General features: G+C 34.3%; 1 protein-coding gene across 2 annotated transcripts; it reads left to right on the top strand.

Moving 5' to 3' along the window:
* The first annotated feature begins 750 nt into the window (after positions 1-750).
* Positions 751-13275, top strand: mthfsd (methenyltetrahydrofolate synthetase domain containing). 2 transcript variants are annotated; one of them, XM_039763396.1, is made up of 8 exons: positions 751-1025; positions 1264-1367; positions 2293-2406; positions 6304-6417; positions 6815-6905; positions 8003-8115; positions 8717-8842; positions 12523-13275. In XM_039763396.1, exons 1-8 carry the CDS (start codon positions 998-1000, stop codon positions 13012-13014), a joined length of 1182 nt encoding a protein of 393 aa, XP_039619330.1. In that variant the 5' UTR covers positions 751-997; the 3' UTR covers positions 13015-13275. The 2 variants fall into 2 exon arrangements, with proteins under 2 accessions (XP_039619330.1, XP_039619331.1); XM_039763397.1 differs by lacking the exon at positions 2293-2406 and adding an exon at positions 2135-2248.
* The last annotated feature ends 1418 nt before the right edge of the window (positions 13276-14693 follow it).

Genomic DNA, 14693 nt, shown 5'->3' with positions numbered 1-14693 from the left:
AAAATAAGTCTGTGACCTATAGACATTGGCACATTTGGGATCATAAATGTATTTTATGAATTATTGTACTTTCAAGCATTACAAGCAACTACTGTACGTCTTTTCTTATTAGTGAATAGTGTCTGTTGGTCTTTAACACACACACACACACACACAAAAAACCTGATACAGAAATATACCATGACATCCTACATTGTCCTTTTCAACATCATAATAATCTGTTACGTCTGCTAATGGAATCAACACCTTGGACTGTGAAAAAGCTATATCATACGTTTTGCTTCTTTACCGTGTTTCTGTAGCCTGTATATTGGAGTCAGTACTGCTATTTGGCAAGAACATGTTGTAGTTGTGTTAAACACAAACTAGAGAACATAAAGTACAAATAAACAGAAGGACATAAGGTATAGTGGGAAGTTTGCCCATAGTCGTTTGGCACATACTTTAAATAACCCATATATACAAAATTGTTAAAAGCACTTAATTCTTTGTATGACAGTTCTTCATTTTAATTTGAGTTACTCACTTTCATACTGCAACCAGCTTTCTTCAAAAATATAGCATTACATTACAAGCAAAATGTCAAGGTATTCTGTCTCTTTATGCCTGAATCAATGGATCTTCAAATCTTTACACAGAAATGTGTGACGCTTGATTTTACAATATCGAGCTATGCCCGTAATGTGTCCCTTAGCGGATCTGTCTAGAACCGCGCAAGCTGAGATGAAGTTTGTCCTTTGCGACCTGCCGTCTTTCTAGGTCAGCCCATGATGGCTTTCGCCTTTCGGTGTTTAGCAGATTGCCGTGTATTTTGCAAGAAGTTTTAGTTGGGGGAATGTCCATACTTTAGATAAGAATACAACTGGGAGAGTTCAGATTATATTATTGAACAGGTTAAAATATCATTTTCAAACGTCTAAAAATGTTTATTCAAAAGTAGACCTCAGCAAAGAAAATTTTGTATTTACACCACTGCGTGCTTTTGAGTCTTTTCAAAATGAGTCATTTAATCAAGATAAACCCAGGTGTGATATTAATATTATTAATATTACTATTATTATTATTATGCTCTTTGTTAGACTATAAAGTTAAGTACCACGGTGGCAATATTGTACCTGATCCACGATAATGTTTACATTTTTAGTATTTTATTATTTTAACGTTGCTTTAGTATGGAACGTTGGAAATTACCTCCAAATCTCTAAATCTTTCAAGAATATGGAACTTTGTTATTACTATTTTACAAGCACTTGAATCTTTTAGGTGTCACCAAGTGGGACATTAGACAGAAAATCTGGGATTATATTGAAGACAATAATTTAGCAGACTTTCCTCGACCAGTGCATCACCGAATACCAAACTTCAAGGTAATTTGTCATTTCTTACGATGTGAAGTGGTTCTATTGCTCTTTTGACAGACACTATGTTATTATAACAGCTAATCAGAAATATAAATACTCACTATGCAGTAGTTATATCACTATTTAAAATATTTTAAGCAGCTAGATTTGTATATAATGATAACTAAAAGATTAAAACTAGCATCATTAAACCTGGTGATCATTAAAACGCTTACAGCAGGGTCGCAGACTTACCCTTCGTTTATATTCAACGTCTACCAATAAATAGCCTTGACTTTGAATGTGTGATTGATTTGGACTGTTATGGAGAAATTAATTTTTGTGAAACATTAAAAAATGTTCATTAATTTAGAGAAAGGTGTTTTCAAATTGGTATCACTGAGGAACTCTTGCTGAAGTTGCATACACCATTGCACCAACGAAAAAGAATTGATTAAATAGCTTACAAAACAAACATTTTATTGCAGCTTAATTCTCGGATGTCCTTTCCATCAACGGAAATAAATAGATAAACAGATATAAAATTGGTGAACTTTACAAAGTTAATTCCAAAGTTTGATGGTAATTCTGTTAAAAGTTCAGTTAGGGTCACTATTAAAAACTATATTTTTTAATAGCCTGGATTTGTCTAAAGTATCCTCCTGTGTATATATACATTTTGCTTATAAAGTAAAATTGTACACATTTTTTTATCTAAATAACTTATTTGCAGTGTATTTCCTACTGAATAAATTTTGCCCTGATGTAGAACCTTTTCCATTCTATACAAACAGGGTGCATCTCATGCAGGATCAAGTCTGTCATGTTTAAATGAATTCAAATGCAGCAAGATTGTTAAAGTAAATCCGGACAAGCCCCAACAGCATGTCCGATATCTTGTGTTGGAAGTAAGTACTACTGTTCCCTTTTTTATTTCTGTTTTTAACTACAGGGGTCTTACCTAGCCTGTGATAGTGTTAAAGGACTTGATGTATTCAGAAAATCCAGGGAAGTAAAAGTGGATCCTGATAAACCTCTAGAAGGTGTCCGATTAGCTGCATTACAGGTAATTGATTGTTAAACATCCAGATATTAAAAGAATTTCAAAACAAACCACTGGCTGAAGCAAATAAATATATTTTTAAAAAATAAATACATTGTCAAATATGTTTTTTCCATTGTCATGATGCCCTTTTGATATTGGTGTTTCTAAAAAATGATATTTTGTATTTCAGGCAAGTATTAGAAAAATAATCATATTCATTGCAAATAATGACTCTTAAATAATACCACTGTATAGTTATTTTGCTTTAGAGTTAAAGTTTTGTGTATAGGTTACATGTAAATGTATTACTTAATTTTTATATTACATCTGTTCATTGTATTCAAAGCTGAGATTTGAGACATTAAATTCTCTGGGTTTTCAGTGTTCAGTGCTAATATAACATGGCTATTTAGTTTAAAAATTAATACAACTTATGAAAAGAATAAACAGAGGTTATCTAAGTATTTTAGCTGACAGTTTTCTTCAAATAGTGACACTTTAAGAATATTTTGTTTTAATTGTGATTAATATGTGTGTTCACATAAATAACCATACCTCATCCAAAACATTATGTTAAAGTTACAACAGCATTGCCAGTATTAATTGTTTTCATTAACTATTTAATTGTTAATTGTTTTTATTGGCTTACGTTTATTGACTTCACAGTCGCATATCCCTTAGGAAAGTGTGGTTTTATGGAGAAGGCTTCTTATAGTAAAGGAACTCAAAAACAGAAATTTTTAAAACTTCAGATAAAGTGGTGCTCAAATGAAATTTTGTGAAGAGGAAGAGTTCCACCTTCAACCACATCCTAAATTTAATGCAGAAAATTAAAGAGTGTGAAAGGAATGGTCCAGTCTATTATTAGAACAGACGTATTAAGTATACAATTGGTAGATAATATTTAGAAATGAAAAATTGTATTAGTTATATAGTAAACAGAGGCTCAAAATAAAATATTTAACATAAACAGTTATGGATTTAGGTCAAACTGAAGTGGTAGCACATGAACCATCTTCAACAGCAGCATACATGATCCATATTATGCATATTGATGTTAGTTTGTTTACTTTTGCAAATTCACTTCAGATCGTACACTGCCCAGACTCTTTTGAATTGAATGCCTTTCAATGACTGTAGCTTCAACAATGAGAACAATGTGCATTACTTTATTTCCTTATCTTCGAAAGGAAACTATTTAAAGGTAACACTACTCATTTTTGCTTTTTTGTTTTTTTTGAAGAGCTGTTATGTATCACAGTGTCTGTTTTGCATTTATGCCCTTTCTGTTAGCAACATGCTTGCTAATATCAACCAAAAAAAAATGTGATATAGAACATAATATTTTAAAAGCCACTTAATGTGTTTCTGAATTGCGGGTAGCCTTAGCCTATTCTGTTAACACTGGGAGCATTTTACAAAATATCCCTGGCCATGGTATCAGTACATCATACACACTCACACAGGACCAGTTTGGAATCTCCAGTTATCCCAACCTGAATATCTTTGGAACTATGTAAGGAAACCACTTGGTCATGGGGAGCATGTGCAGACTCCTCATGGCCAAAGGCTGTATTTGAAATTTGAACCCAGTATTCAATATTTGTGAGACAGCTGCCTTAATGGCCACATCAGTGTACCATCTCTGTGTTGTATTAGAGGCGTAAGAATATTTTAAGATTATGTTAACTTTTGTGGTGATACCCTGAAGCATAGTGAGATGTTCACCTCTAGTCGCTTGGCACATATTTTAAATAATCCATATATATAAAATTATAAAAGCACTTTCTTCTTTTTAATCTGATTTACTCACTTTCATACTTTGTATCATAACCGGCCTGTACAATGGTACTGTGAATGCTCTGCAGAGTGGAGGTAGAACCTCTGTCTTTTTCCCAGTTGATTCTGGGGTTTGTCAGGGGTGTCTTCTTGGTCCCACTCTGTTCAATGCTTGTACGGACTTGGTTTTGGGCAAAGTCATGGGGTCCAGCGGCTTTGGGGAATCTGTTGGTGAAGAAAGATTCACGGATCTTGACTTTGACGATGCTTTTTTCTACACTGAGTCAATGGAGGCACTGATCAGGGCTCTTGAGAGACTGAACAAGGGGTCTGAATGTCTGGGCTTGTGAATGTCCTGGATGAAAACCAAGATCCAGGCCTTTAATGACCTCTTGGGCACAGCCATCAGCAGTGTGTCTGCCTGTGGAGAGAGTGTTGACCTTGCCGAGAGATTTACTTACCTAAGAAGTGACATTTATTTCTCTGGTGATTCATCCTATGAAGTAAGTAGACAGATTGGGAGAGCATGGGGGGTCAAGAGGTTGCTGGAAAGGGGTCTGTGGCACTCCCGATATCTATGCAAAAGGATGAAGGTCCAAGTCTTTAGAGTCCTGGTGCTTCCTGTCTTGTTATATGATTGTGAGACATGGATGCTATCCAGTGACCTGAGACAAAGACTGGACTCCTTTGGAACTGTGTCTCTTCGGAGAATCCTTGAGTACCACTGGTTTGACTTTGTGTTGAATGAGCGATTGCTCATGGACTCCCGAATGAGGCACATTACCTGTATTGTGAGGGAGCGTCTGTTACAGCATTACGGCCACATGGCACAATTCCCAGAGGGTGATCCAGCTTGCAGGATCCTCATTGTTGAGGACCAGAGTATCTGGACTTGGCCAAGGTCGACGCCCACATAACTCCTGGCTGTGGCCAATAAAGGGTTATTTCTGGAGGGTGGGACTGAACTGTGTCTCTGTCTGGGGTTTGCCAACCAGGATCCTGAGCTGTTTTGTAATGTAGTCGGTCTGGCAACGTGCTATACTAGTGCATGCTTCACAACCTGACCTGACCTGACCTGATATTTGAATTAGCTTTCATCAACAATATAGCATTAGTACAAGCAAAGTGTCAAGTTATAACATATACTAAAATCAAAATGATTATATACTGTATGGAGTCTGTATTCCTTTTTGTTTTGTTTTTTATTTTACACTGGTAGCATTACAAATTCAGTATAGTAAGTATTTTTGTATTTTTTTACACTTTACATTTTTTTTTTAAATTTTTGATTCTGTTTTGAGTTAATGTTGTTAAAACTGCTTTAATAAACTTGGTTCAAATGGATATCTTGATTTTCTACTCATGTATTCATTTAAAAAATTTAATTGACAGCTTTGACCATTTTAAAATTAAAATAATAATTAAATATGTACAAGGATAACAATCCTTACATTCAAATGTTAGTGTATTCTGCCTAAGTTTGTTCTACAGTGGTGGAAATAATAAATATCAGTAATTTCTGAGGGAGGTATTGCAAACTAGATCTAATACAATTTTTAATAAGAGGTCAAGTTGATTCATATTTTGAAGATGCATTGGAATTAATTTTTGACCTGCAGAATTGTATGCTGTAAAATAAGCTCATAGTTTTTATTTTCACTTTTTAATTGAAGCAACATTGAGATTGACTTCTTAATACGGATGAAATTTGAAGCTGTTTGCCTGCAGAAAATGTTGAAATGCCTGTTGAAAATACACCCCGGTTAACAAAACTGATCAGTACACATATATACATTACAGACATTACTTTCTTTGTTGTGTGAACATTGCACATGTCTGTATGTAGATCCTCACCTGGCTGATATTTTAATATAAAATGCAACTCCTTTATTAGCAGTTGATATACTTTTATATTGGAAGAAAATATGTATTTATTTTGACTGCATCAATTTGAATTTCTATCTAAAAAATTGATATCACAAAGATAACTTGTTTACAGTTATAGAAGTCAGTAATTTGCATTAAAAGGTCTGTCTTACACCACACTAATTCTCAAGGAATCGTTATCCAATTGATTCCAATTGAAATCCTTTGATTCATACTTGTTTTCATAACTTATGTTTTTATTCATGCTTTCAGGCAGGAAAAACCCTCTTAGTCCCAACTCCACGCTTGAGGACTGGGTTATTCAATAGGATTGTACCACCAACAGGTGCAACCAAGGATGTCCTAAGAATTTGCTCAACATCTAAGGTGAAAGCTTGAAAGGCCATCAGTTCTGCAGATGGGTAAAAACCATAGTGATGTTACTTATTAGGTTAACTTTTTAATTTTAAGTAAACATTTTAAAGTATTTCAGATAATAAAATTTATTGAAGAACATTTCCATAAAGTGTGCATTATGTGTAAGTTAAAGATTGATAAGACAGCCTCAACATCATTTCCTGAAAGCAATGATGTTTGTTTATGAATTTCAGGGAAACCAGTTGTTATGACCATTGAAGAGTCAACCTGAAACAAATGTTCTTAAGATATGTCTGTAACTCGATCAGCATGTGCAGAAATAGCTGTGTTATCACCTTGTAGTCTGTATTTGTTGAATTGTTAAGTTGTAACTTAGATTTCTTTTTTTTTTTTCCCTGGCAATTAGGGTGTGAAGGACTACAGTGTTCCTGTTGGTTTGGATGCCAAGGTTAACGTAGATTTAGTAATTGTTGGATCTGTAGCAGTATCTGAAAAGGGTAAGGTGGATTTATTGGCATAAGCCTATATATATATATATATATCCCACACTATGCGACTCATCAATTCCACCCGGGGGAGTAAATGCTAACATTAATTTTATTTTTATTTATTTTTTTCATTTTTTCATTTTTATTACTATTTAATTTAATATTGTTTCTTTGTATCAGTATACTGCTGCTGGATTATGTGAATTTCCCCTTGGGATTAATAAAGTATTTATCTATCTGTCTGTCTGTCTAAGCATAAACTGAATTCTTTGAAAAGCTGACTTTGTCTGTTTAATATACTGCAATGGAATGCTGTTTCAAATTTGTAAGAGTTGTGTAATTATATTAATATACATCTGTGTGACTTGTGAAGTTAAGCTGAATAGCGGTACCTTAGTTGACCATCAGGGAATACTACCCTCACAGCAAGGGATCTTTCAAGCACCAGGAGGTCCTTATATACACCCTATTACAGGGTCTGAAGTTCCTCAGAATGCTAGGGGATGATGTGTGGTGGCCTCATATGCGTACTTGGAAGGACAATCAATTTGGCCCTCTCCAGTACATCTTTGAAGTTGAGCTAATATGCAGGAATCTCTGAATTCTACCTATAAAACACCTGAGACAGATGTCAGCTGAGACCCTGGAAGTGCTTACAGTAGAGTACCTAGTAGGTAGTTGGGGCACGGTATTAATGGGCCTTGCATCATCTGCTCAGAGAGCTTAGTATTTGGATACAGCTAGTGACATAATATCAACTGGACAGAGGGAGGAAGGAGATCCAAATAATTAAAGGTGAGCAGGGGAAATATGGAGATGAAGGAGATTCAGACAAGTAAAGGGGTAGCAGAGGAGTTTATTTTTTCTGTTTTGGTTTTGTTATTCTCCTGTATCACTTATTTAGATTTTGTTATTAAAGTATTTGTTTTGTCATTTTGGACTTTTTGATTGGTGTTTGGGGTTGTGAAATACCCTCTACAGGCTATAAGCAGTAATAACATTGTTGTTCATGATTTTAACTGACAGCAATCACAGAAACTTTGTTATTAATTTATCGCTGTAATTTTTACTTTCTAATTTTTCTTTCGGTTTTGGTTTTCTGTCAGGGTGGAGACTTGGAAAAGGAGAGGGATTTGCTGACATGGAATATGCTATGATAGCTGCCATGGGAGCTGTGAATGATTCTACAGTTGTTGTAACTGTAGTACATGACTGTCAGGTAAATCCAGCACTGTGAAAATTGAATTGCAAGTTTCATGATTAAAAATACTTTTATTTCAAGTTTTATTGTGTTTAATAATATTATGTAATTTACTTGTACATTTTTTTTATCAAAACTGTTTTATAAATATCATGCTCTTGTGTACAACATAATTGCTGTAGGCTGTCTGAGTTATCCTGTAGCATTTTATAGTGTAGTAATGAATAAGCTACAATAGCATTACTAGAAGAAAGAGAGAAATAAAATAACCCATCATACTGTAAATGTTTTATAAAATATTTAGGAGCTAGATTAAAAATGTTTTTTAAGGCTTGAATTTTTTTCCCTCATTGATTCCTCAAATAATAAGCACTGAACTCTATTAACCACAAATTACTTTGTATGATTTCCACTTGTATTCAAAATATATAATTTGGTGTAATTTAGATTTTAAAATAGTATATTGGTAGTATTTGAAGCAGTCCAATAATGTTTTATACAAGTATTTCTCTTGTGTATTTTAAAGAACTTGTTGTAATATATAGTAAATAATGTTAATCTTCAAGAAATTACAAGTAGTGATTAAAGGGACTGATTGTAGTTGCTACTCATTTTGTAGGTTGTTGATATACCAGACGAACTGATTGATAGTCATGATTTAACAGTGGATTATATTCTTACACCTACTAAAGTTATTAAAACTGAATGTAGGCATCCTAAGCCTCAAGGTATTTTTTGGTTCAAGGTAAGAGATCATTTTTTATATTTTGATATATTTTTAAATTTGGTTTTTATATTGTTTAAGAAAATTTAGTAAGATTACTTTTAATGATCAGTCAAAATCCAACAGTCATTATTGGTTATTGTCCATTCTACTTCGGTATTTTAATGGCCCTGGGATGCATTCATTTTGATACTTGTAAACAACTAGATCCTAAACAGGTTTCTGTGCCTTCACAACAAACATTTAATATTTTGTATTAAGTAAGTAAACTTGAAAAGCAGTTAAAATATATGTATTTTTTAATTCATGACATCAGTTATAGTATTAAGCAGAGACTGCAATATTTTGTTCTTTAGTGCACAGGTGTCGAACTCTGGGCCTGGAGGGCCGCAGTGGCTGTAGGTTTTCATTCTAACCCTTTTCCTAATCAGTGACCAGCTTTTACTGCTAGTTAACTTCTTTTCCCTTCGTGTTAATCTCCCTGTTTTTAAGGAATAAGTCCTCTGAATTGATTCTTTTCTTCATTAAGTGGCAGCCAAACACAAATGAGACGTGAAACGAGCCAATGGATGACCAGCTAAACTGGGGCTTCAAACTCCTGCCAATTTCACTCCAACCAGTTCCTTAATGAGAAGCCAATTCTTGCTGTTAATTAAACCAATTACTTAATTCCACGGCTTGTTGCTGCTCTCATTCTGCCACAGCAGACATTTCTAAAACTGCTGATTTTCTTTTTTTGTCTAAGAACACCGTCAAGATGTTTTGGTGACCTGAGAGATCAACCTTACTGAGGCCCTCACCTTTTTTATGTTCATATAACCTGGTTAGCTGGTGATGTGGCAGCTTGTTTTGTGTCTCATTATTGTTTGGCTCCTCATTAAGGAAAAAGAAAGAACTAAGGGGTCTGAGTCAAGTTAATTCAAACAAAGGCAAAAAAAGTTAACTAGCAGCAAAAACTGGCCACTAATGAAGAAGATGGTTAGAATGAAAACCTGTAGCCACTGCGGCCCTCCAGGCCTGGAGTTCGACACCCCTGCTTTATTGTTTTGGGTATTAACCTTTATAAATTATAATTATAAAATTATGCTAATAGAGGAAACAATTATTTAGTAATTACTTGCTTGTATTAATTTCTTTAAAGCAATATTTACCATTATGTGCACATATGTATGTTTAACAATTTGACATCAGGAGTTTTTGTATTCTTAAGACATATATAAAATAAGGAAAGTCACATTATAACTGGGCAAATATTTAAGTTAATAGGATACTTTTAGCATATAAATGTAAATCACCAGCTGCTGAGCTCTTTCTCAAACTTAGTTTAACACCTTTTATTTTGTTTTCATATACTGTGTTTTAATTTAGTTAAAGCTACTAAGTTTAAGCAATATCTTCTCTAAGCTTATGTGTCATGCCATATTCTTGCTATCATGTCTGATAGTAGGCCTGCCAATGAAAGAAATCACATAATCAGAACAGTGTTTTTACCATGTATGATTCAAAATCAATTTACAATTTCAAAACATTATTATTATTATTTTTTTTTAATTTGTCTGACTTTAAACTTTTCTAAATGTAAGACAAAACCAGCATGCACACAGACTTGAGTTTGTGGTATGTTTGATTAAGTGTACTTTGCTGTCAAGACCCTATATATGAAAAGACAGCCAGTTCTAAGTATTATGACAAAGAAGAAATTTTAATTTAACCAGCCCCAGAAGTTGGGATGCCTTTAGGATTTTAAAGTTACCCATGCATGAAGGAAGTATGCAAGCTCTATGAGACAAAAGTGAAGTATTTTGGGAATATACAAACTTGAGGGCTCACTTCATATGCTTACAGAAAGAAAGTTATTTAATTATGCAGCTCAGATTTTGTAGAAGGTAATTCCATATATGTATGATACATGCATTATGAAAGCAAAATTACACTCATTTTCTCAGACTCATTATTTAACAGTATATTGAATATAAGAATGTATTCATCAATTTTCCAAATGGCTGATTCAGTTCAGGATTGTGGGGGATAACCTTGCCGCTGCATTTCATTCTTTCAACTATGAAGGTGATTCACCTAAGAAATGATTTCTTAGCATTTTTGATAGTATCATTGTGTACTTTTTGCTGGTATATTTACCTTTCCATTGAGTCTTTGAAACCCACTGAACCTAATTAACAATATCTGGAATTGGATTGAATGGAGCATGTGCCAGAAGCATCATCTGATAAAATATAAGACAATAAATATTTTGAATTTGTGGATTTAAATATAACTTAGTTATTGTAGAAGCACTGCCTATAAAGGTCAAAGGGACAGTAAATAACTCATATTCAACTGCAGCAATCTGCTAACATATTCTCAATCCCCTGCTATATCCTTTTCCTTTTTAAAAATCACAATTTGTCTTAATGGACATGATGATATATCATGACAGGTGGGAGGGATTGCTGTGGTGATGCAGAGTAAAGTGAATTGTGAGTTTTGTTGGGTTGCTGTGTTACTGTTATTGAAATTGCAGGTCATTGTTTTATTTTTCATTAAACCGAAGTTGAAATAAGCAGAGTCTTAAGGACCATGATACTTTTTATTTTGTATATTAACAGCTACAGGTTGCACATGATCTAGCTATCTATTGTACTTGTTCATTATATTTATGTATAGTTAGCCTTTTTCCCCTGTCAGGTGACTGCTTGACAATCCCAACAGTATTCATCCAAGATATTTTACTTTTCACATTAAGAGTGTTTGTTTCTTCATAACAGATGTGTTATAGCAAAGTGTCTTTAAAGATGAACATGGTCCTTAGTTAGCTTTTTTCCCCACAAAGTTGAAAAGGATATAGGTCTGTTTTGGTGAGTGGTGTAACGTAAGTGCCTTCAGCCAAAGACCACACAGGTACTGTGCATTTGAAACTAAAGTTGCTATTAAAGCTTGAGGTCAAATTATGCCTTACACAAGATTAACTTTGTTTTTTTTTGTTTTTTTCTAATTCTTGTGACTATCTCTGACAGATTGTCACGAGACACACCAGTGCTGGAATTTTGGTAGGCCATTGCTTGTTTCTGCAGTCTAGCCTTGAATGACAGAAAGGTCTGTTTCAAAATGGACGTATAAACACAGAATCTGAAAAATTTCTCCACCCTTTTTGTCTCTTAGAGTGAAGTAGATATCTTAATAGAATATATTAAATAAAATGTATACAGTGAAAACAAGAAAAAGAATGAGATGTTAAACTGAGCTCTGCACTTATGCTGAATTTCTTTAAACATGCAGATTGGTTTACTAGTGGTACTAAATCTCAGACTTTTGTTATCATTAGTGTGTAAAGAAATGGTAGCAACTCAACACTCTGTTTATATGCACTACAAATATACCCTGGTCTCTTATTCATGGTAATTTAGAAGCTTGAATGACATTCTTTTATTTGTGAATAAAACATTTGTGGGGATATATATATATATATATATATATATATATATATATATAATATTTGTTTTATTATTCTGAATTAGTGAGAGGAACATTCTTACAATAGCAGGATTTATGTACTGGTAGCTAGGATTTTTTTTTGTCTTAGGAGTTTGCTTAGTCATCACACTCAATGATTTCTTTGTTTATGTCATTTTTCAGTCAGTTCTCTTATGTTCTCATTACTAATTGTTTAAATTAGTTTTTTTTTCTTCATTCTACTTTTACAGATAGATGCACACGTGTTAGACAAAATTCCTGTTCTGAGAAAACTTCGCCATATGGAGAAACAGGCTGGAAAAGATGTCACATTAAAGAATGAATTACCTAATGCTACTGTAAAACAGGATAAAGCAGCTGGAAGTCAGAAGCATTTACCTCAGAGTTTGGCAAAAGGCTGTAAAAATAATAATGACTTGCAGTCACAAGCTGCAATAGCAGATGAAATCACAACTGTGTATGTTGGCAACATCGCTCCTAGTCTAAGAGTCAGTGAATTTAAGGTGTTTTTGAAAGAACATAAAGCCACACCTCAGCGTCTCAACTGGCAAGGAGCTCAGGGCAGAGCTTTTCTTGATTACAAGAACAAGGCATTAGCCCAGAACACCGTGGATGCTCTCAGGGGGCTTATGATCAATGGGAGCAGTATCTGGGTAGATTTTGCCAAAGCTCAAAGAGGCAATCCAAAAACACTTAGCTTTCAGAAAACCCAGAGACAATAATTGCAGAAAACAACTAATAAAGAAAAATACTGCCTCAGGGACTATGGATTGTTTTTTTAACAAATATGCCTGATAATTCTCTTTGAGTTTACCAATGCACATAATGACATATTGAAAATGGGAACACACTTTTCTTATGCAGCATTAAGTAACTTAAAACATGCATTTTCTTAGAAAAAATTGTCATCATTTTCTTCCAAAACTGAATAAATGCTGAATATTTGTTTAAGTAAAGGGAAATTAAATATTTTAAATTGAAAATTTAAGGTGTTCTGTGCCATTTAAAGCTGTAATTCATTTACTACTTTGGGAGAAGAATCCTCATTTTAAAGGATAAGATGTACACTGTATACATCATGTAGATATGTATTAGCATCATTAAAATTATGCTAGGAATACCTATAACCAAATACATTTTTATAATGATCATAATTTTCTTAAGCAGATTTAAGTCAGGCGTGTATATTTTACAGTATCACAAAAGTCAGTGCATAGAGTTTTGTTGTCAGCTACATTTGATTATTTATGTTTGTTCTTTTACTTCATGATGCACATAGTCTGTATAGGGCGAGTTATTCCCTGAGCCAAGGACAGTGCACTGGCTGAACACATTTGACTGAAGAGGGTAAGTGAATTAAAAAAATTAATAGATAGATTGATGTTGCCCCCTTTTAAATTAAGAGATATGTTATGTTCAGTATACATATTCCAGAATGATTAAGTTGTAACAGATAGTTTGGAAATCTTAAACTCTAAAGTAATGCAGATTGAACCTAGCTAGCCTGGTTTGGTTTTTAAACTGCTACAGTATGTATCTGGCAATGAACATTCCTGTAACTCATGATGCTGGAAGTAAGTCATTAGTTGCTAATATACAGTGCATCCAGAAAGTATTCACAGCACATCACTTTTTTCACATTTTGTTATGTTACAGCCTTATTCCAAAATGGATTAAATTAATTTTTTTCCTCAGAATTCTACACACAACACCCCCTTATGACAACGTGAAAAAAGTTTACTTGAGGTTTTTGCAAATTTATTAAAAATAAAAAAAACTGATAAATCACATGTACATAAGTATTCACAGCCTTTGCTCGATACTTTGTCAATGCACCTTTGGCAGCAATTACAGCCTCAAGTCTTTTTGAATATGATGCCACAAGCTTGGCATACCTATCCTTGGCCTGTTTCGCCCATTTCTCTTTACAGTACCTCTCAAGCTCCATCAGATTGGATGGGAAGCGTCGGTGCACAGCCATTTTAAGATCTCTCCAGAGATGTTCAATCGGATTCAAGTCTGGGTTCTGGCTGGGCCACTCAAGGACATTCACAGAGTTGTCCTGAAGCCACTCCTTTGATATCTTGGCTGTGTGCTTAGGGTCGTCCTGCTGAAAGATGAACTGTCGCCCCAGTCTGAGGTCAAGAGTGCTCTGGAGCAGGTTTTCATCCAGGATGTCTCTGTACATTGCTGCAGTCATCTTTCCCTTTATCCAGGCTAGACTCCCAATTCCTGCCGCTGAAAAACATCCCCACAGCATGATGCTGCCACCACCATGCTTCACTGTATGGATGGTATTGGCCTGGTGATGAGCGGTGCCTGGTTTCCTTCAGGTGGGCTGCCATGTGCCTTTTACTAAGGAGTGGCTTCCGTCTGGCCACTCTACCATATAGGCCTGATT

The sequence above is a fragment of the Polypterus senegalus genome, chromosome 9 (genome assembly GCF_016835505.1).
Source record: "Polypterus senegalus isolate Bchr_013 chromosome 9, ASM1683550v1, whole genome shotgun sequence".
Lineage (NCBI taxonomy): Eukaryota > Metazoa > Chordata > Cladistia > Polypteriformes > Polypteridae > Polypterus > Polypterus senegalus.
Note: the sequence above shows the minus strand (reverse complement) of the source record. Positions and strands in the feature narration are given on the sequence as shown.

What these genes read in the sequence shown, in the direction of transcription:
- mthfsd (XM_039763396.1), top strand. Translation starts at nt 998, where the DNA reads ATGAGTCATTTAATCAAGATAAACCCAG. An exon ending in TCCGATTAGCTGCATTACAG is followed by an intron (nt 2,407 to 6,303) that starts GTAATTGATTGT and finishes TCATGCTTTCAG; the next exon opens with GCAGGAAAAACCCTCTTAGT. An exon ending in TGTAGCAGTATCTGAAAAGG is followed by an intron (nt 6,906 to 8,002) that starts GTAAGGTGGATT and finishes GTTTTCTGTCAG; the next exon opens with GGTGGAGACTTGGAAAAGGA.